Source organism: Macrotis lagotis, chromosome 1 (genome assembly GCF_037893015.1).
Source record: "Macrotis lagotis isolate mMagLag1 chromosome 1, bilby.v1.9.chrom.fasta, whole genome shotgun sequence".
Lineage (NCBI taxonomy): Eukaryota > Metazoa > Chordata > Mammalia > Peramelemorphia > Peramelidae > Macrotis > Macrotis lagotis.
The window spans coordinates 897,657,396-897,676,958 of NC_133658.1; the positions used below are offsets into that span (position 1 = coordinate 897,657,396).

General features: G+C 44.6%; 1 protein-coding gene across 8 annotated transcripts in view; it reads left to right on the top strand.

Moving 5' to 3' along the window:
* LOC141509295 (cyclin-dependent kinase 11B) overlaps positions 1–19,563 on the top strand; it is a 36,323-nt gene that overhangs the window by 11,262 nt on the left and 5,498 nt on the right. For 3 of the 8 annotated variants that reach the window (XM_074218718.1, XM_074218721.1, XM_074218723.1), the window contains 8 exons: positions 8,353–8,507; positions 11,175–11,297; positions 11,959–12,054; positions 12,167–12,304; positions 14,499–14,564; positions 15,601–15,776; positions 16,616–16,706; positions 19,377–19,498. In XM_074218718.1, the coding sequence (XP_074074819.1) occupies positions 8,353–8,507; positions 11,175–11,297; positions 11,959–12,054; positions 12,167–12,304; positions 14,499–14,564; positions 15,601–15,776; positions 16,616–16,706; positions 19,377–19,498 (967 nt within the window). The remainder of the gene's footprint in view (positions 1–8,352; positions 8,508–11,174; positions 11,298–11,958; positions 12,055–12,166; positions 12,305–14,498; positions 14,565–15,600; positions 15,777–16,615; positions 16,707–19,376; positions 19,499–19,563) is intronic. The other 5 variants (XM_074218720.1, XM_074218724.1, XM_074218726.1 and 2 more) reach the window with 3 other exon arrangements.

Here is a 19,563-nt window from a genome sequence, read left to right on the forward strand (position 1 = left end):
TTGATCATTAACTGCTTGTTTTTGTTCTCTCCTTTCCAATCCAAAGGTCTTTCTCCTTGTCAAGGAAAGCAGAATCCCAAAACAGTCCTTGCTTATCTTTGTAATCGGGGATCACTGTCCCAGCCACCTGGAAAAATGGTCCCTATCCCTCTTTGAGCAGCTTGTTTTTCAGTCTAGCTAAGAAACCCATTTTGTTGTCCTTACTTAGTGCTCCTCTTCAGTCTTATTCCTTCTGAGTATTCGCACTTCTGTCAGCTAGCCACTTTTGTTTCTGTGTTCTCTACATATGTTCTAAAAATCATGATTGGGGAATTCTGTTTTCTTCTACAGGTGTCTTCAGAAGACTTGTCCTCTTCACCTACATTGTTCCTTTTTGTGACTTTAAAAAATTGTTTTTATTATTGTCTTTTACCTTGGCAGCAGTTACCTCCATTCCTCTCCACCCTCCACCCCCACCCAAGCATCTTTTTGAGTCAAAAAATAAGCAAATAGATCGAATATCAAGACCAGGTCCTAATAGTGTGCACAGTATTCTCTCCTCCCAGCAGACCCCCTGGCCCTCTGCTGGAACCACAGGACAGAGCCCTGCTTCCTTACCTCTGCTCCAGGGCCTATTATTCAGATTTCAACTTCCTTTCAGAGATTTGGAGATTCACATTATTGTAATCATTGTGTATATTTATCTTGATTCTACTTACTTTGCTTTACATTGGTTTGTATAAATCTTTACATAGTTCTTCATAATTTGTCATTTTTAGCTGCACAGTCATATTCCTTTACATCCATGTTCCATTTTTCAGTCATTTTCCAATTAGTGATTACCCATTTTGTTTCCAGTTCTTTGATACCACAAAGACTGAGGCTATTGATTTATTGGGCCTTTGTTGCTTTCTGACACCTTTGGGGCATGTACCAAATAGTGTGATTGCTGCTGGTTGAAATTATTAAACAGTTTTTCATTTTTCTTGCAGAATTCCACATTCAATCCATTTGTTCCATCATTAAAATGCTAGTCAACCTGTCTTCCTATGATCTTTTTAACAATGATTATTACTATCTGTTTTTCATCTTTGCCAATTTGCATGGTAGGAGGTGAAAGAAACTTCAGGGTTATTATTATTATTATTATTATTATTATTATTGGTGTTTTCTTACTATTTACGGTGTCAAGAATGCTTACTTCATTTATAGCTTGCAATTCTTTGGAATACTGTTCATGTCCTTTGACCACTTCTTTATTGGGGAATGACTACTTAGTGTTACAGAATTTGACCAGTTTACTGTATATTTTAGATATCCAGCCTTTATGTTGAAATTTGGAAATTTTCCCACTGTTTATCTTCTGATTGTCTCTTCTTGATTATGTTCATGCAAAAGCACTTTAATTTTATGTAGTCAGAATTGTCTGTTTCTTCTTTTTATTACATCCTCTACATTTGGATAATAATTCTCATGAAAGGCACCTGATCTCATTTCCTTCTTCATTTTTGGTGGTGTGATCATTTATATTCAGATTATGTATAAGATATTGGTTAAAACCTAATTTGTGACTAAATACTTTTTAATATTTTCCCAGGCTATCTTATAAAAAAGAAGGCTCTTATAATTTAGGGCCTTGTATTTATCAGGTACTAAAACTGCTTAGATTGTTTCTGTTTCTTGCTCATCTCAGCTCTTTCTCCTTTTTTCCCAATTGTTTCATTTTATTTCATTTCATTTTTTTGAATTATAAAGATTTTTATTTGAGTTTTACAATTTTTCCCCCCCTAATCTTACTTCCTTCCCCCTACCCTCCCCACCGAAGGCAATTTGCCAGTCTTTGCATTGTTTCCATGTTGTACATTGATCCAAATTGAATGTGATGAGAGAGAAATCATATCCCTAAGGAAGAAACAAAGTATAAGAGATAGCAAGATCAGACATAAGATATCAGGGTTTTTTTTCCCTAAATTAAATGTAGTAGTCCTTGGTCTTTGTTCAAACTCCACAGTTCTTTCTCTGGATACAGATGGTATTCTCCATTGAAGACAGCCCCAAATTGTCCCTGATTGTTGCACTGATAGAATGAGTGAGTCTATCAAGGTTGATCATTGCCCCCATGTTGCTGTTAGGGTGTACAATGTTTTTCTGGTTCTGCTCATCTCAGTCAGCATCAGTTCATGTAAATCTCCCCAGGCTTCCCTGAATTCCCATCCCTCTTGGTTTTCTAATAAAAAATAGTGTTCCATAACATACATATACCACGGTTTGCTAAGTTATTCCCCAATTGAAGGACATTTACTTGATTTCCAATTCTTTGCCACCACAAACAGGGCTGCTGTGAACATTTTTGTACAAGTGATTTTTTTTTTTACCCTTTTTCATCATCTCTCTTCAGGGTATAGACCCAGTAGTGGTATTGCTGGATAAAAGGGGATGCACATTTTTTTTGCCCTTATCTCAACTCTTTCAGCAGTCTCTACTCTGTATTTTAGCCAGCATCAAATAGTTTTTTTTGTCTTTTTTTCCTTTTAAAGATTTTATTTCTTTTGAATTTTGCAATTTTTCCTTTAATCTTGCTTCCTTCCCCCATCCCCCACAAAAGGCAATTTGCTAGTCTTTCCATTGTTTCCATGGTATACATTGATCCATATTGAATGTGATGAGAGAGAAATTACATCCTTAAGGAAGGAAAATAAAGTATAAGAGATGGCAAGATTACATAATAAGATATCAGGTTTTTCCCATAAATTAAAGGTAATAGTCCTTGGTCTTTGTTCAGACTCCACAGTTCTCTCTCTGGATACAGATGGTATTCTCCATTGCAGATACCCCAAAATTGTGCCTGATTGTTGCACTGATGGAATGTTCAAGTCCCATCAAAGTTGATCATCACCCCCATGTCAGGATCAAATAGTTTTGAGGATGATTACTTCCTAATAGTTTGAGTTATGATAATGCTATATACCCTCTTCATTTGTCCCTTTTTCATTTCTCCCTAGATATTGTAGATTTTTTTTTTGTTCTTGCATGTGAATTTTATCATTTGAATCTCAGTAATTTGATTGACATATAGATTAGTTTAGGTAGTATTACTGTTTTTATTCTATTGCATTGTTCAGTAATCATTATCTCTTCAGTTATTTGTCTCCCTTCATTTCTGTAAAATGTTTTATGGTTGTATTTATATAAATTTTGCCTTGTTGGTTGATTAAATACCACATATCTTGATGCATTTTGTGGTTATTTTCAGAGCATTGTCTCATGGTTTCCACCTTAACATTTATCCCTTTTAATTATTTATTTATTTTTTGTTATAACTAGATTTCTAGAAGTTTGTCAGGTAAAAGTAGAAAGAAGGCATGCCTTTCTCTATGAAACCTTTAGAATTTCATTCTTGAATTTTCCATCCCTCTTGGGTTGACTTCCTCTGAAAAATTTTAGTCCATGATTTCCTTTGCTCTGAATCCTTTGAAATATAATATGCCCTTCCCTTCTTCACTCAATCTTAAGATTCAGGTTGGACTAAGATTGGCTTTCCATTCCTTCAACACCAACTTTTAGAATGGAGACCACTTTATTCTGCCTTTCCACCCCCCTTTTGAACAGCACAATAATCCTGGAGATGAGTTAAATGATTATAACTGCTCTGCTTTTTGGCAGAATTCCATCCAATGTTTGAAACCCTCCATCTTTCTTATATCATGCTTCATGCTGGGCTAATCATGTTTCACTTTTCTGCCCTGGTGTCTTTACAAGAAATGCTCTTTGCCCAGCTTTTCTTGATTCCTGGATTTCTTCACATGCATAGCCTTTGTTACTGTACAGTGCTCAATTTCCACCTTCCCCGACCCCCTTCAGATCTTTACCTAGCAGGGGTACTGTGTGTCAGTCATGAGGCCTATCCCATAAACTCTCAGTGATATCTCTGGGTGTTCAGTTTGACCTCTTTATGAGCACTGAGATCCTAGTCTGTCCTGATCTTTGTGGATTTGTGAATTTGTGGAATTAGGTAGTGGATTTTCTTACTGGTATCTTACTTGGATTTTGTCACCTGCTGAGTGCTGCCACCTCCATTTTTCTTACAGCTTTTCTAGTCATCCTTTGATACATATTTGTCATCTAATTTTCTCCCTCTTCTGTCCATTTCACTTTAGATTTTTGTTTGAATTTTCAGACTGCCTAGCAGTACATTATTTTATTTTTTTTCAAGGCAGTGGGGTTAAGTGGCTTGCCCAAGGCCACATAGATAGGTAATTATTAAGTGTCTGAGGCTGGATTTGAGCTCAGGCCCTCCTGACTCCAGGGCCGGTGCTCTGTCCACTGCGCCACCTAGCTGCCCCCTGCTAGTACATTCTTGCTAGCCCTTAGTAGTTTCATATTCTCCTTGCCAGAGACACACGCATCCTTTAAAGTCACTAAAGTTTAGAAATCCAGACTCCAACCACAGGCACCATTCTTCTTGGCCAACTGTTTAACTCCCTGCTGTTCACCTCTCTGGCATCCTTGACTTCAGTGAGCACCAGTGAGGAAAGTGTCCTGGTGACCCATGGTCTTGAGTTACTTAGCCAGGACATTTGTAATCTTGGATATTTAGTCTTGGCTGCTTGTTCCTTTAAAGGGACTGCTCAGGAGCAAGGAGGAGAAATGGAGAGTTGTCAGGCAGGTCTTATTTAGAGGCCAGGAGGCTCAATGCCCCAGGAAAACCATACAGTCAGTCTTCTCCTTGACTGCTTGAGAAACAGCTCCTTAGATCCCTGGAATAAGGGGTCCCTACTCTTGCTGTTCTCTGGCTCCTCTCTATTCAGCATCTAGATAGTTGTCCTGACTCTTTCCTTCCTTTACTCTTTACTACATAAGATTTCTTAGTCTTTTGCGCACTACAGCCATGGTCCATGGTCCATGCCTTTCTGTGCTCTGCCATGTTTGGTTCTTCCCCACTCTAGAGACAGCCACTCGATTTCCATTTCTGTGTTGCTGACAGAGTGGGATAACTGGAAGTGAATGGGGACAGTTTAGCCTCTTACTAAACATAATTCCAAACTATTTTCCAGCGTAGTTGAACTAGCTCATGGCTTGGCAAGCAGCATGTTTGCGTGGCCATCTTCCCTGAGTCCCTCAACTCTTATTTCCAACTTTTCTGAGCCCTGCCAATGCACTGGATATGAGATGGAATTTAAGAGTTGTTTTGATTTGTATTTATCTCGTCTAGTGATTTGGAAATCTTTCCAAAGGTTACTAATTTACAATTTTTTTTGAGGACAATTCCATCTTTTGACCTGTTGAGGAATGGTTCTTCATTTTACATATAAACAGTTCTCTTGATTTACTCAATTTTGCACTATGTAAATTTGATTCTAGGTAGACCAGACCCAGACACTGAAGCTTCTGAGGGTCTGCTTAGTGGTCTGTGTTGGTGAGGCACAACCTGACTGTATTTGTGTTCACTCCCTGTAGATCTTGAATAGCAGGAGTTTCATGGTTTCATTCAGCTGTTTTCCTTCTAATCCTAGTTGCAATGATTTTGTTCAAAATAATTTTCCTTTACATAGACTAGAAACTGTCCTATCTTTTGTGAACTCTGCTCCCCCCCCCCCCCTTTGGTTAAAAATTCTCCACCTAGCCAGAGATGAGAAAGACACCTGGGCCTCATTCTCCTATCATTTTCTTAGTGGTGTGACTCTTTATGTTCTGGTCAGGCATCTCCATTTTGAGCTTGTTTGAACACATGGGGTCTGATACTGGTCTGAACCTCATTTTTACTTCTCAAGGGCATGCTTCATCATGAGTCAAAGTCCTCAGGTTTCACAGGTCTCCTTCTTGCCTTCCACCCACCTTAGTATGATGCTCCTCCACGTTCTGTTCTCCCAGCCCCTTTGGAGTTCTCCATATCTCCCCTCCTACCTGCTCCTGATAAACCTGGACTTATGGCAGGCTGCTCCTGAGAACCAACGTTCAGTTTTTCCTCTATTAGAAGTCACATAGAGACTACAGAAACAGACACCCAGCCCACCTGCCCTGATGCAGGCCCCTATTGACCTCCACTTGGCTTTTATTTTCGGAGTGCTCTTAAGTGACCATCACTAGCTCTTCAGAATCTTTTTTACTCATTTCCACTCTTCTGACCTTTCTACAACCTCATGCTAAAACTCCATTATCATCTTCTTTTCCTTTTAAGATAAATTTTATTTTGTTGCTGCCTTTTCTTTTTACATTGACTCTAAATATGTTGCTTCCTCTTCTCCTCTCTGGGAAGCTATCCCTCATTACAGAAAAAAGGAAAGAAAAAAAGAGTAAATCCACAACACAGCCCAGTGCAGCTGACATTCTCGCCAGCTCCTACTAGGTGTGTACTCTGCCTGGGCGAGAGCCTGCCATTCCCATATCCCAAGCTTGTTCTTGGCCAGCTGATTTCCCAGGTTAGTGGGTTCTCTGGCATCATGTCTCACATTTTATTCATGATCCATTCCCATAAGCTACCCCTCTCATTTTCTATACTTTTTTCCAGCCAAGTATGGGCTCAAGAAAAGTTTCAATTTTCTTTTTTCGTCTTACTAATTTCTTTGCCTTGTATCTTGCAATCTTACCAATTTGTTTTATGTTTATTTTTTCTTAGTTATATAAATTTCCCGATTACCTTCTCCTTAATTCTTCCTCCTCAGTCCTTAGTGGGATCCAGAGTGTGGCTAGAGAAGCTAGCTTTGATAGGAAAAGGACTAGATTGTCTGAGACAAGAGGGGCCCAAGGAGAATTCTGTAACCCCTCTGACCCATCATCCTGACCTGGGGTCCCAGGGGCCAAGCAGCTATTTGAAGTTGACTGTTTGCTGTTTGCTCATTGATAAATGGAGTTCCCTAAGAGTGGGAGAGAGGAAAAATCCTTATCCATCTTATTCTGCACTAAGTTGTCTCTGTAGTAAAGGGAACTGGAACCTGTTGTCTTTTAAGCAGCTTGAGGACTTGGGGTTAACTATGGGTGGAAATTTTGCAATTCTGTTCATCTGTGCCCTTGCATTTTTAGAGGAAACCTTAAGAGACAGAAACAGAACCCCAGGTTGATTTGGGGTGACAAGCCTTGGCTCTGGGCAACCTGGTCCACCCCAGGGGGGTTCCTGGGAGCTGTGGTGAGTGAGGGGCCTGGGTACCTGGGAGTGAGTAAGCGATTTCCCTTCAGGTAGTTGGTCTCAGTTTCCAGAGTTGACTGTTTGCCACTAGTGTGCAGGAAGACTCCAGATCAAGCCCTCTCTAATTGGATCCCCCTCTGCCAAGGAAAGCGCCCCTCCTGCACAGCTTAAAGTCTTCCTGAGTCTCTGTAGCGGCAAAAAAAAAGGGGGCTCAGGGTCCCCAGCAGAAAAGCTCAGAGCTGCTTGTGTTGGGGTGCCTACCGCTGTCCCATTGGTGATTGGGGGGTGATTAATGTACATTTTAGACTTTGTTACATCATACTAGTAAGCACATAGATTCATGGTTCCTACAAAACTGATATATTTTAATTGTTAGGAAGCACTAGAAATAATTCTCTGGTCTCCCAGAGAGAGACAACCTACAATTTGGCAACCTATGATTGAATAGTAATTGAACAAAACATCTTATTGTATGCAAAGTGACTTCTACATGTTTTCTCTGTTGGACCTCATACCAATCCTAGAAGGTAAGTGCAGTCATTATCCCCATTTTGTAGAGGAGGAAACTGAGACTGAGAGTGTAAATGATTTGCACCAGGTCATACAGTCAGTTAGTGTCCAAGGCAGGGTTTAAACTTGGATCTTCTAACTGAAAGTCTAGCATTGTTCACTGTACCACCTAGTTGCTGTACATTGATGACCCTTATGGTAATTAGGAAAGTGTTTCTCCCTCCTCCCCCATCCCTCCAAATGTGTCTCAGATTTCCACCTAACTTATCAATCAAGTGGTTACTCTATATGTGAGGTCAACTGTGGTGACCTCTGGAAGGTAGCCTTATGTTATAGAAGTGGGCATGGGGGGAGGGAGACACAAAGTTGGTTTGCTTCCAGTGACGCAACTGCTAGAGACTGCCCCAGGAGTTGCTTTTATCTCTGCAGAGTTGATGAGATTTTTGTTTTTTAGAACTCTCTTTAAAACTGAGTTGTCTTATATACTTCAGAAATGTTGGTAATGTAGTCTGGAAAAACTTGAATCGAAATAGTACTTGAGACACTCACTGCTGGAGGCTCCTTCTGCTAGTGAGGGGACTCAATGACAACAATATGGGTGTTTGTTTCCAGATGATGTTTTCTTACGTCATCTGTTTTAATGTCAGTTGTTGCGATTGAACAAGCTGAGAAAAGATCATTTATAAATGAAAGTGCTGAAAAATACCGGAACCTTCCTATTTGAATTAAAAAAAAAGTAGGCATCTGTTTGCTTCCAGGGATCGTCTTGAACAACTGGAGCGAAAGAGGGAACGAGAACGAAAGATGAGGGAGCAGCAGAAGGAGCAAAGAGAGCAGAAGGAGCGGGAGAGGCGAGCTGAGGAGCGGCGCAAAGAGCGAGAGGCCAGAAGAGAAGGTAACAGGGCCTGCTAAGCCAGACGGCCGGGGCAGAGGGGGTGGCAGGCTTCCCAGGCCTTGGCTGCCTCGGGGAACAAAGTCTACTCTCAAGGAATGTTCACTTTATGTACTGAACTGGGGAGTGCTTTGTTGGGGTGCTGGCCATGCTGAGTTCTATACCAGAAAAGGATTCTTTACAAGTTCAATACTTTAAACAGACTGAAATGCATTGAGTATTGATCACAGAAAGGTTGAGCTCGAAACCACCAAACATTTCACAGAGAAAAGAGATCGTATGTTTCTATCTTCTCTATGTGCTATCCTTGTTGGCTTCTATGTCAAAGTCAATGTGCACAAAATGAGGAGAATCCACTCTGGAGAAATTTGTCAGCCTCGACATCCTCTTAATTGTGTGCCACTCAGCTTACATGGGAGAATCCCAGCGTTTAGGGGCTGTCAAAACCAAGCCATGCCTGACAGAATGTCTCCTGGAGACGGCTAGCCTAGGGGAGCCCCTTCCTGCCTCCTTGTGGCCTCCCATTCCCCTTTGAAATAGCTCTGAACGCTAGCAAGTTTTCCCTCTCATCAGACCTGAGTGAACCTCTTTGGGCAGTGGTGTCAGGGTGGTCTGGCCAGATCCATCCTCAGTGAAACCCAGAACTTTATCAGTTACTCTTCCTTGGCCTTGTGAAAGAGGCCTGTGCTCTTTCCTATTTTGGGAATCAAGTTGACTCTTGCCCTTCTCCAGACCTTCTACAATCATTTCTGGCAGTTTTTTTCAGTACCAGGAGCTGTAGGTAATGTGAGCCAAGTAATTTGAACTTCTCCAAGGTAGTTAGATGCTCTTATTTATCTTTCAAACTATCTTGGGCATCAACTCCCTGTTTGCTGTTTTTGTTCTGTCCATTCCGATTCCAAATACTTTTATTCTTTGCTAAGAAAACAGAAGTGAAACGAAAGTTCTAGTTTTCAGTTCTTGTCACATATGCTCTGAGCCAGTTTTCTCCCTTCTTTGGGCTTCCTACCCCCAGTGTAACTCTAAAAACTGCCTTTTTTGTGGTCCTTACAAGCCCTTCTTGCAGTTCTTACAGTGCCAGCTCTTTCTGAGCTTTGCAGCACTCCAGAGATTGTAGCAGACTCTTGTGTGGTTTTTGTTTTCGTATTCTGAAAGTGACTTTAAAACCTAAGGTGTTTGATAGTTCCTTGTACACCCACCTAATTGATTCCTTTCTTCTTCCTCATCTGAATTGTTTATTTTTGTCTTCCCCTGTGCCAACTTAAACTGAAGAATTCAAATTGGTGGGTTCCTTCTCTCCTTTCTCTGAACCCTTTGAAATCGGCTTTTTGCAAGCCTGGGAGGGTCCTTGTCAATCTGTCCCCAGCCTTCCTCTTCAGCCTTGCTCTTTAATTCTAAGAGGGAATGGCCACTTTTCTCCCAAGTTGCCTTTATTTCTGTCACCTACCTCATTGTTGGTGACGATCAGATGAAGGTTAGAATTTCTCCTTGGCAATTTCTCCACCTCATTAGGAAAACCCAACAGTAGGAGATTATGTGGGGGGGGGGGGGGGGAGTGAGTGTGGTTAGGGGAGAAGGAGGGATGTTTGGGAGTTGGTTTGTCTTTTAAGACATGATAGTGGGCTGTTCTGAAACAGCCACACTTGTTGGTGGTCTCATTTGTGATCAGTGGAATGAGAACATTGGTGATATGGTGGCCTGAAATCAAGAAGACTGTTTATGAACTTTGCACAGAAGTTGGTTTTCTCTGGTTGGGAATCTCAACCGGGACCTTGGTTTCATTCAGTCAGCAAGCATTTATTACTGTGTACACAGCTGGGGCAGGGGTTGGGGGGAGGGGGAGAGAAGGGAAAAACAGGAGGTGGGGAGGGGTGAGTCCACGGTGTGCCAGGAAAGTAGCCCTACCTGTCAGGAAGATGAGGTGGTAGATTCACGGTCAGGAACTCCTCACATTGCTTGGAATTACTTAATGTATGTGTTGTGTTCTCCCCTCCCATTGAGAATATCACTTCCTTAAGACCTGTTTGTTGTTGTTGTCTCTGTTTTCCCACTGTCCTACCTAGTGCCTTTTGCCTCAGAAGTGATGAAATGGTTGAGTGTAGTTATGGGGTCCAGGTCTAGGAAGGTGATGATCCTGCTCTCACATGGAATGTTGGGCTCCATTCTGGGAGGCTGTCCTTTTGGAAGAGTGTGGATTGGTTAGAGAACTTTCAAAAGAAGGAAGGCATTTTGCATGGTGAAAGGACTCTGGGGGAGGTAGTGTTGACTGTTTAGCCAGGAGAAGTCCTTGGGGTGGACAGGATCTCTGTGGAGCTGCTGGAGGGCATAGAGTTGTCTTGTTCTGTTTGTTTCCCCTGAGGGCAGGAGCAGGTTCTGTGACAGGGTGGGACGGGTTGCGCTTGGTCATAGATGGTGCCCCATACTTGAGGTCTGCCAGCCAGCTGAAGCCGATGGCCACATGTGACTTGTGTTACAGAACAGGTTGGACTAAGGAACTGCTCAGGGCCTTCCAACTCTGAGATTCTAGGAGCTGGGAATGGGAATGGGAGTGCCCCCCACCCAATGATCTCCAGCTAGTCTTGTATTGGTGTGTGCAAGGAATCTGTGAGGAAAGGGCCTTTTCTTTGAAGCAAGCTGGTGTCAATGCCTTCTTTTTTCTGGGGTTGCCAGTTTCTGCACATCACAGAACAGTGAGAGAAGACTATGGAGACAAAGTAAAAATAAGTCACTGGAGTCGAAGCCCATTACGCCAGCAGCGAGAGAGATTTGAGCAAGGGGATGGCAGAAAGCCAGGTAAGCCTCTGCCTGGATGCCAGCCAGGCACTGTGGTCAGTGCCTCTCAGGCCATGGTGCTTACAAGGCTTTTCACCACAACTGAGATGTTGGGATAATCTCATGGGAGCTTTTCCCCAGCCAACAGGTGGTCTGCTTAACCTTGGGGTTGGTGGTTTTTCCTCTGAAGGAAAAAAATCCTTTTATTTCTATAAAAACCTAGTTGTTTCTCGAGGAGGATACAGACTCTTCAGGACCAACTGTCCCAGATGGCCACAGCCTTGCAGTCTCGAGTAATATTTTCTTAAAGGGGCTCTTGTAACCAGATAGCTTTATTTAGAAGGGAATTCAAGGAATTCGATATTTCTCTTAATTAAAGTATGCTTACCTTCCCTCCACATGCCCCAGTTGAATATGATGCTTCCACATCAGGATCAAGCCTCCATTCACATCCACTGGACTTTAGATTTATTCTTCCCCCTTGTGGAGCTTCTTAGTCACTCATTCAGAGATGCTGTTCCCTTTACTTGAAGGTTGACAGTTCATCTTCTGGAAACCCTGTGAAATGAATAAATGAAATGTCTTGTTATGAAAAGTAAATCAAAGTCTTTGCAGGTTGTCTTAATTATTGAAAATCTTCTCCCCACAAACTTACCTTTGCCACCGTCTGTTTGTTTCCTAGTCAAAGAGGAGAAACTGGAAGAGAGGGATCCCCTATCTGATTTACAAGATATCAGCGACAGTGAGAGGAAGACCAGCTCAGCTGAGTCCTCATCAGGTAGCTGGAGAGCAGCATCAGATAGACAGCCTTTGTAAGACGGAGCCGCCAGGCTTCTCCAAGGGAAGGGACACCAGAGATTTATCTTCTCCTTTTCTGCTTTCTTCTCCAGCAGAGTCAGGATCTGGCTCTGAGGAGGAAGAAGAAGAGAGCAGCAGTGAGGAGTCAGAAGAGGAGGAGGAGGAAGAGGAGGAAGAAGAGGAGGAGGAGACAGGAAGCAATTCTGAGGAAGTATCTGAGCAGTCTGCTGGTAAGGGGATAGAACTTAACTGGAGAGTTAAGTTTTAAACACTTCCAACCCCAAAGCACAGAGTTGGTAATGCGCCTTTTTTTTGTCCTTTTTCTTTGGGCAGTAGATCAGAGAGGAGCATGACCAAAGAAAAAAATGGCTAGCTTGAATTCTTAACTTTTCCCTACTAAAAAAACAACAGCCCAAAATTCCAAGGAAAGGCTGTCTTCTTTCCCTCTCAAGGTTCAGGGGGAGCAAACACCAGGTCAGCGCTGGGAGGACTTCTGTCTCTCCGGCAGCATTCAGATCGCATTGTGGCCGGGGCTCTGGGACTCTGAACAAATAGCTTCTCTGCTCAGGACTTTGCATCTTACTTTACCAAGAAAGCTGAAGCCTCTCACCAAAAGCTCCCTTTATCCCCCTCTCTAATTCAGATCCCCTGACAACACCCACCATGCTCTCCTCCTTCATGATGAGATGGACAAGACAAGCCCCCCTCACCTTTCCCTTTGAGCCTATCCCTTCCATCACCAGCACTCTCTAATCTTTCTTTCTTACTGTCTTCAAAGACCTCTCCCCCATCCTTAAGAAACCTTCACTAGACCCAAATGTCCCCTCAAGCTACCTTCCTGTCTCTCCTACCTTTCTCCATCATATTCCTAGGGAAAAATTGTCTTCATTCGATGCCTCCGCTTCCTCTCCTCTCATACACTCCTCACCCCGGTGCATTCTGGCTTCCAGCCTAATCACCCAACCGAAAACTGCTCTCTGCAACGTGACCAACTGTCTCCTCATTGCCTAATCTAATGGTCTCTCCCAAGTCCTTGTCCTCAAGCTCTGCAGCCTTCGACACTGTTGACCACCCTTTCCTCCGGGATATTCCCTCCTCTCTGGGTTTTCTTTATGGCACTGTCTCCTGGTTGTCCTGCATGTGTGGCCTCTCCTGCTGTGTCACTGGGCTTGTTGTGCCCACTTAACTGAACCTGTCCAAGGCTCTGTCTTGGATCCCGTCTCTGCATTTCTCTCTTGGTGACCTTATTGGCTCCCTTGGGTTTAAGATTAATCTCTGTGTGGACAGCTCAGAGTTCTCTATAACCAGCTCCAGCCTCTCTCCTGAGCTGGTCCTGCATCGCCTCTTGGCTGTTGGACATTGCAGATTGCATCTTTCTCCTCTATCCTGCCCCTTTTCCGAGCTTTCTTAAAGCCCTGCCATGCTTCTCCCTGCGTTGTCACACCGGTGTTCTCCTCAGCTCCTCATCCTCTCTCAGTCCCCAGGTCCAGGCCATTGCCAAAGTTCATGGTCTCTTCCTCTGTTCCAGCTCTTGCACACCACCCCACCCTCACCCCCCACCTGCTGCTTCCACAGCTGCCACCTCTCATTCACTAAAGTCACTTCCAGTTGCTCTCCCTGCCCAATCCATCCTTCATGTAGCTGCCAAAGTGATTCCTTCAGCCTAAATTTGACCTGACCACACATTGTTCCCCTCCTCAGTAAACCCCAGGAGCTCCCTGTGGCCTTGAGCATTCATTACGAAGTCCTCTTTGGCTTTTGAGGTCCTTCACAGCCTGACTCCAGCCCATTTTTTCCACAGGGCAGCACCAGATTATCCATGTCTCCCTTCCTCACCCAGGCATCATCCTGGCCTTTGCGTGGCTCCACTCAGGCCTGGAACATCCTCCCTCATGTCCACTTTAGGCCCCTTTCTTCTTTCAAGGGGCAGCTGAGCACAGAAGCAGGGCTTTCTTAACCTTTTTTTGTGTCATGGGCCCCCAGCCTCAGAAGAAGGTTTTTAAGTGATTAAAATAAGTGCCCAATCATAGCTAGAGTCAGTAAGAAAAGGAAGGTGTCATTTGGGGGTTTTTTTCCCTTCACGATCGCAGACTCCCTGAAGTCTCTCCACAGACCCCAGGTTAAGACCTCTATTCTACAGGAAACTCTCCTTGATCTCCTAACTGGAGGAGCTTCCCTTCCTCCCTGCATTTGTCCATGTTGTCTCTCCCACTACAACCTCAGTTCCTCGAGGTCACAGGCTGTTGGCGTTTTTATCCTTTCATCTCCAGTGTACCCTGGCACTTAAGAGGCACTTGATACATTCTTGTCGATTGACTGCCTAATGCCAGGCCTGCCTGGTTCTAGTTCAGGGTGAAGAGGCCATAGTTAGGGTCAGTCTTTCCTCCGGCTGTCTGAGCAGCCTGGCTTTGTTTTGATTTGCAGAAGAAGTGAGTGAAGAAGAAATGAGTGAAGAGGAAGAGCGAGAGAACGGAAACCATATCTTAGTTGGTGAGAAACTCTTTCCTGAGAAATATCGGGTCTGTTTTTTCTGTTGTGTCTCTGTTAGCTCAGGAAGGTGTGGGCTTTTTATTAGACTCTGTCCCTAAGTGGGAGTTTTGGCCACGTCCTAAAGAAAGTAAGTCTCACTAGTCCTTGTGCCCTGCCCATTGCAGTGAGAACCAGGATGGTGGTGGTGGTTTTTTCCCAAAACCTCTGTTTTGGAAACTAAAAAGGTTCTTAGATTGGTCTTACAGTGTCATCCAGATGACAAATGGGTATTAGGGAGCCCTTTGAGGCAGGAGCCTGGGATAGTGGAAAGGACAGCTGAGCGAGGAGTCAGCAATCCCTTGGTCTGAGTCTGTTCCTTCATCCATATAGTGGGGACAATAGCTGCTGTATTTCCCTGTCTACTTGGGTGGCTGTGAGGACCAGTGCTTGTCAACTGCTCCACAAACTTTGAGCTATCAGGCTTGATTTTTACTCCTCCTCCCATGCACTAGGCTGTGCTATAGAGACTTGCAATGGCCCTACCCTTATGGATGCTTACCAGAGGAGATGACATAGGCCCCATGTGACAAAGGCTCAGGGAGGAGAGCCAGGCCGGTGGGGAGTGGGGGGAGATACAGGACAGGATGCAGGCTGGTCCTCTCTTGCCAGACTGTCACAGGAGTTGGTTCTCACCCATGGGGCCACTCCCCACTACTGTGGGCTTCTACTCCTGTGGAACCAGGGAGGGCTGTCAGCAGGGCTGAATTGCTGATAAGCAATGGATTAGATAGGCCTTCTTTGTGTATATGGGTGGGGGGGAACAGAATTCAAGGTTCCTGTGGATCTGCAGACTCAGATGTTATTTGCTCTTGAAACAGCATCAACCATAAAGTAGTTAGTGTCACCATACTGTTTCTTGACACCCTTCTCTGGGCAGAGGCCCTCTCCTCTCTGCCCCCTACTCTTTATTGGACCTTTTCTTTCCTTCTTGTGACTGTATGCTTAGCTCTGATGCTTGGCAATGACCTTGTTCTCGATTTGATTCTAACTTTTAAAGTTACAGAGTCAAGGTTTGATCGAGATTCAGGAGAGAGCGAAGAAGGTGAAGAAGAAGTGGGAGAGGGTACACCACAGTCCAATGCCATGACGGAAGGCGATTATGTCCCTGACTCTCCAGCTTTGTCCCCTATCGAGCTGAAGCAGGAGCTTCCCAAATACCTCCCTGCCCTCCAGGTCAGCCATGTGCATTGGTGGGCTTCTCCGTGGGGGCCTCCTCCCTTCTCCTGCCTGGTCCTGTGGCCCTCCATGTTCCTCTCACTTTTCCTTCCTTCTTCCACCTCCTCACCTACTGCTCTGCCAGCTGCTTTCCCAGAATCCTCAGTCTCCATGGGTCATGAAAGGGCCAGGACTTTTTCACTTTGCCAGAACCTGGTGAGGTGTGTTCTTGGCACCAGCATCCCTTTTTACCTGTGGATTATAACTTACTGACCCTTCTCTCAGAACAGAGCATCCAGAGAACAGGGTACAATTAGGCCTGGTGCTCCAGGGCTGCTGTCCCCTGACCAAAGAGAAGAGGGACAGGATGGAGACATGTGGTTGTCCTCCATGTCCCTACCCTGGTGCCCTGAAGCTCTTGGCTTTGTGCTGTCACGCTGTCTATTCCTTGGCTGGCAGGACCTGAGATTGACCCTTCAGGTAGCTTTGTTTTCCTTGGGTCCTCATGAGCACTCATCATATTGCTATAGAGTACTTAGGGTCATTGGGAGAAGGAAAGGGCTGTCCTTGGAATTAGTATGGTCAATTCTCAGCCCAGGATGGACTGGACACACTGAGGGGATATGGAAACCCCTCCCCATGTCCTGCCAGGCCCTCATCCTTTACCTAGAAGAGAGCTGGGATCTGAATCCCAGAGAGTCCTGGGGTGAAGTAGAATCTTCTCTGCAGCAGGAGCCTCTGCAGGGGTGCACAGGAGCTCCTTCCTGAGCCCCCAGAGGGTGCTCATCAGATAACTGCGGAGTGACCACACCATCAGGGAGAATGCCACACTCATCCCCTTCTCCTTCTCTCCCCAGGGCTGTCGGAGTGTGGAAGAATTCCAGTGTCTGAATAGGATCGAGGAAGGTACATATGGTGTGGTGTACAGAGCAAAGGACAAAAAGACCGGTCAGTGCACAGTGAAGGGGGCACTGCCCAGCTGAGCTGCTGAGGTTGGAAGGGACCTTGGGACATTGAGTCGAGTCTAACCTCTTCCCTCCCCAGTATTCTAGACAAGGAAACTGAAGCCCAGGGAAGGGGGGACCTATGGGTGAAAGGTTATGGGAGTCGTATGACGCCACCCCTAGCGTGGAGGATGGAACAGACAGAGGGTCACCTTGGAAGCAAAGACCAGATCATTTTGTCTGCTTTGCTTCTGAAAGTGCCCAGGTTAGACCTTCCTGAGAACATCCTTCTTTTATGCTTCATTGTCTTCCCATCTCTACTGAGCAAAGGCCTTTTTCTTTCCTTACTAATTATTCCCATGTTTATTGCCCCAGATGTACAACACAATTCTCACCCACACATACACACATGCGTGTGCTTCTTTTGCCTTGGTTTCTCCTCCCATTATTCCACGTCCACACTGTTCTCAGTGAACCAGTCAATTAATGGATTGATCGAGGCCCTCACCCAGTGCACTGCTCATCGACGGTCATGTCTAAACCCACAAGTGCTCCCGGTATCCCACAGTAGTAGACAGCCAATCAGAAAGAGCCTGACCAGCAGGTGTCACCACAGACTGCTCATGAGCAGATTTCATTTTAAAAAGCAATTTTTTTTTTTTTGCTGAGGGCATCTTGGAGTCTTGGTTCTGACCCAGTTGGACACTTTGGTCATTAGTTTTGCTCCAGTGAAGCAAGTCTGTTTCCATCTCATCAGCAAAAACAAGCATGATTGGTGGACTTTTCAATCTGAGTCCATCAGGTGTGGTTCTTAGGGAGATTTACATGTAGAGACGGGGCTGGGTTTGCCTCCTGCCCCAGACATTGTTTCCAGATCTCCCATTTCTGGGCCCTTCATCATGCATAGTTTGTGGTGCTCCCTGCAGAGAGGAGTTAAAACCTCAGCACTGGGGGCAGCAAGTTGGAGAGACTTGAGTAGGTTTGCTGGTTGACCCTTCAGGGACAGGGTTCAGATGAAAAATTGTACTTTTACCCATGTCGGAAGTGATGGGCTGGGGGTCAGGAGACCACAGTCCAGGCCTGCCTGCCCCTCTCCAGCTTGGAGCATTTGGCAAGCTGCTTCCTTTCCTAGGCCAGGTTCCCTCCTATGCAAAATAGAATTCCTCACCTGGGTCCATCTTCTTCGGGGGTGGGGGGCTTGTCCGTAAAGCACCATCTGCTCCATAGGCCAGGCTGCTTCCTTCCCTCTAGGATCCAGAAGCCAATCCCTGACCTCACTGTTTAGATCGACGGCAATATGTGTGTTCTGTGCCTGGCTGTTTGAGGGGGTCTCAGTCCTGAATTCTTAGCATTTGGGACGGCAAGATGCCTGCATGCTTCTGCCAGGAGCTTCATCTCCCATTTCAGGGCCCACCATTCAGTTAGTCAGTCCTAGGCCTCTCAGACCCAGGCCAAGAGTAAGGAAAGACAAAGGAGGAAACAAATTCCTTCTCAAGACAACAAGGACGGGGTGGCTAGGTCTTACAGTGGATAGAGCACTGGCCCTGGAGTCAGGAGTACCTGGGTTCAAATCCAGTCTCAGACACTTAATAATTACCTAGCTGTGTGGCCTTGGGCAAGCCACTTAACCCCATTGCCTTGCAAAAAAAAAAGACAAGGACAAGTTTAAGTATATGGCATTAAGGAGAAATTGAAAAAATAGAAAATAAAGACAAGGTTGTTTGAAAAAAATAAAAGGATAAAAGAGGGCCTGCTATAAAATGCACAAAAGAGAAAAGCAGACTTCCCAACACAGACAGTTCTCTAAAAGAAGTTTCACTGGACTTTGTAGAGAGCTGTGTACTCTCATGAATTATCCTCTGGTTTCTATTCTGTATATGTCAAAATACTCATTTATATTAAGTTCAAGTTTTTTTTTAAGGTAAGGTAATTTGGGAACCATTTTGTTTACATAATGCTTTGAGGTGTATGGAGATGTCTACATCTTAAATGAAAAGAGTCTAAGGGGAGGTGCATGATAAGGCCCTGAGCCACATATAGCAATCATCAGAATGGAGTGGGTTCCCCCAGGGGGCTGGCCTAACTGCTGCTTCTGAGCACTTCGGCATGTTTGTAAAATAGCCAGTTTCATGGCCTGCACCCAGGAGATGGACAGCTGGGGTAAGGTCAGGAACTGCCTACATGAGGACTCTGCCCTTCCTCAGTGTTGTGGGGAGAAGAACCCTTTAAACAGAGAAAATTAAGGGACAGGAAGGGAAGGTGGAGAAACCTTACTTTACAGAGAACAGACCTTTATGCTTTCTTCATTTTCTGCATTGGAAACTTTGCTCTTCCAAATTTAAGAAAAAATTCTCTAAAGATAACAATATTTGTCCAATACTTATGTGCTTTCTAGACAGTCTCATGTGAGTCCCTAAACTCTCAGTGTTGGTGTACTGCTCTCCCTAACATCCCCATTGGACAGGGCAGAAGCTAAGGCTCAGGAAAGTAGAGTGGCAGAGACAGAAGGAGCTGAGCCCGGGGTCCAAATTCAAGTCCAGCCTTGTGGCAAATGTCCTAGCTGCTGCTCCTAGGAAAAGATGCCGTCCCACCACAGCAGGCAGTTTGTTTATCCAGGATTTTAGGGATGACTTTTTAGTTCCTACCTTTAAAATGTTTAATGTTTTCTTTACAGATGAAATTGTGGCTTTGAAACGATTGAAAATGGAAAAGGAGAAAGAAGGTTTCCCAATTACCTCCCTCAGAGAAATCAATACCATCCTGAAAGCTCAGCACCCAAATATTGTCACTGTCCGGGTAAGCCTCTGTCCTTCTGCCTCCCCCAGCCCACTCCTCCCCTCCACTCACACACACCCCAACCC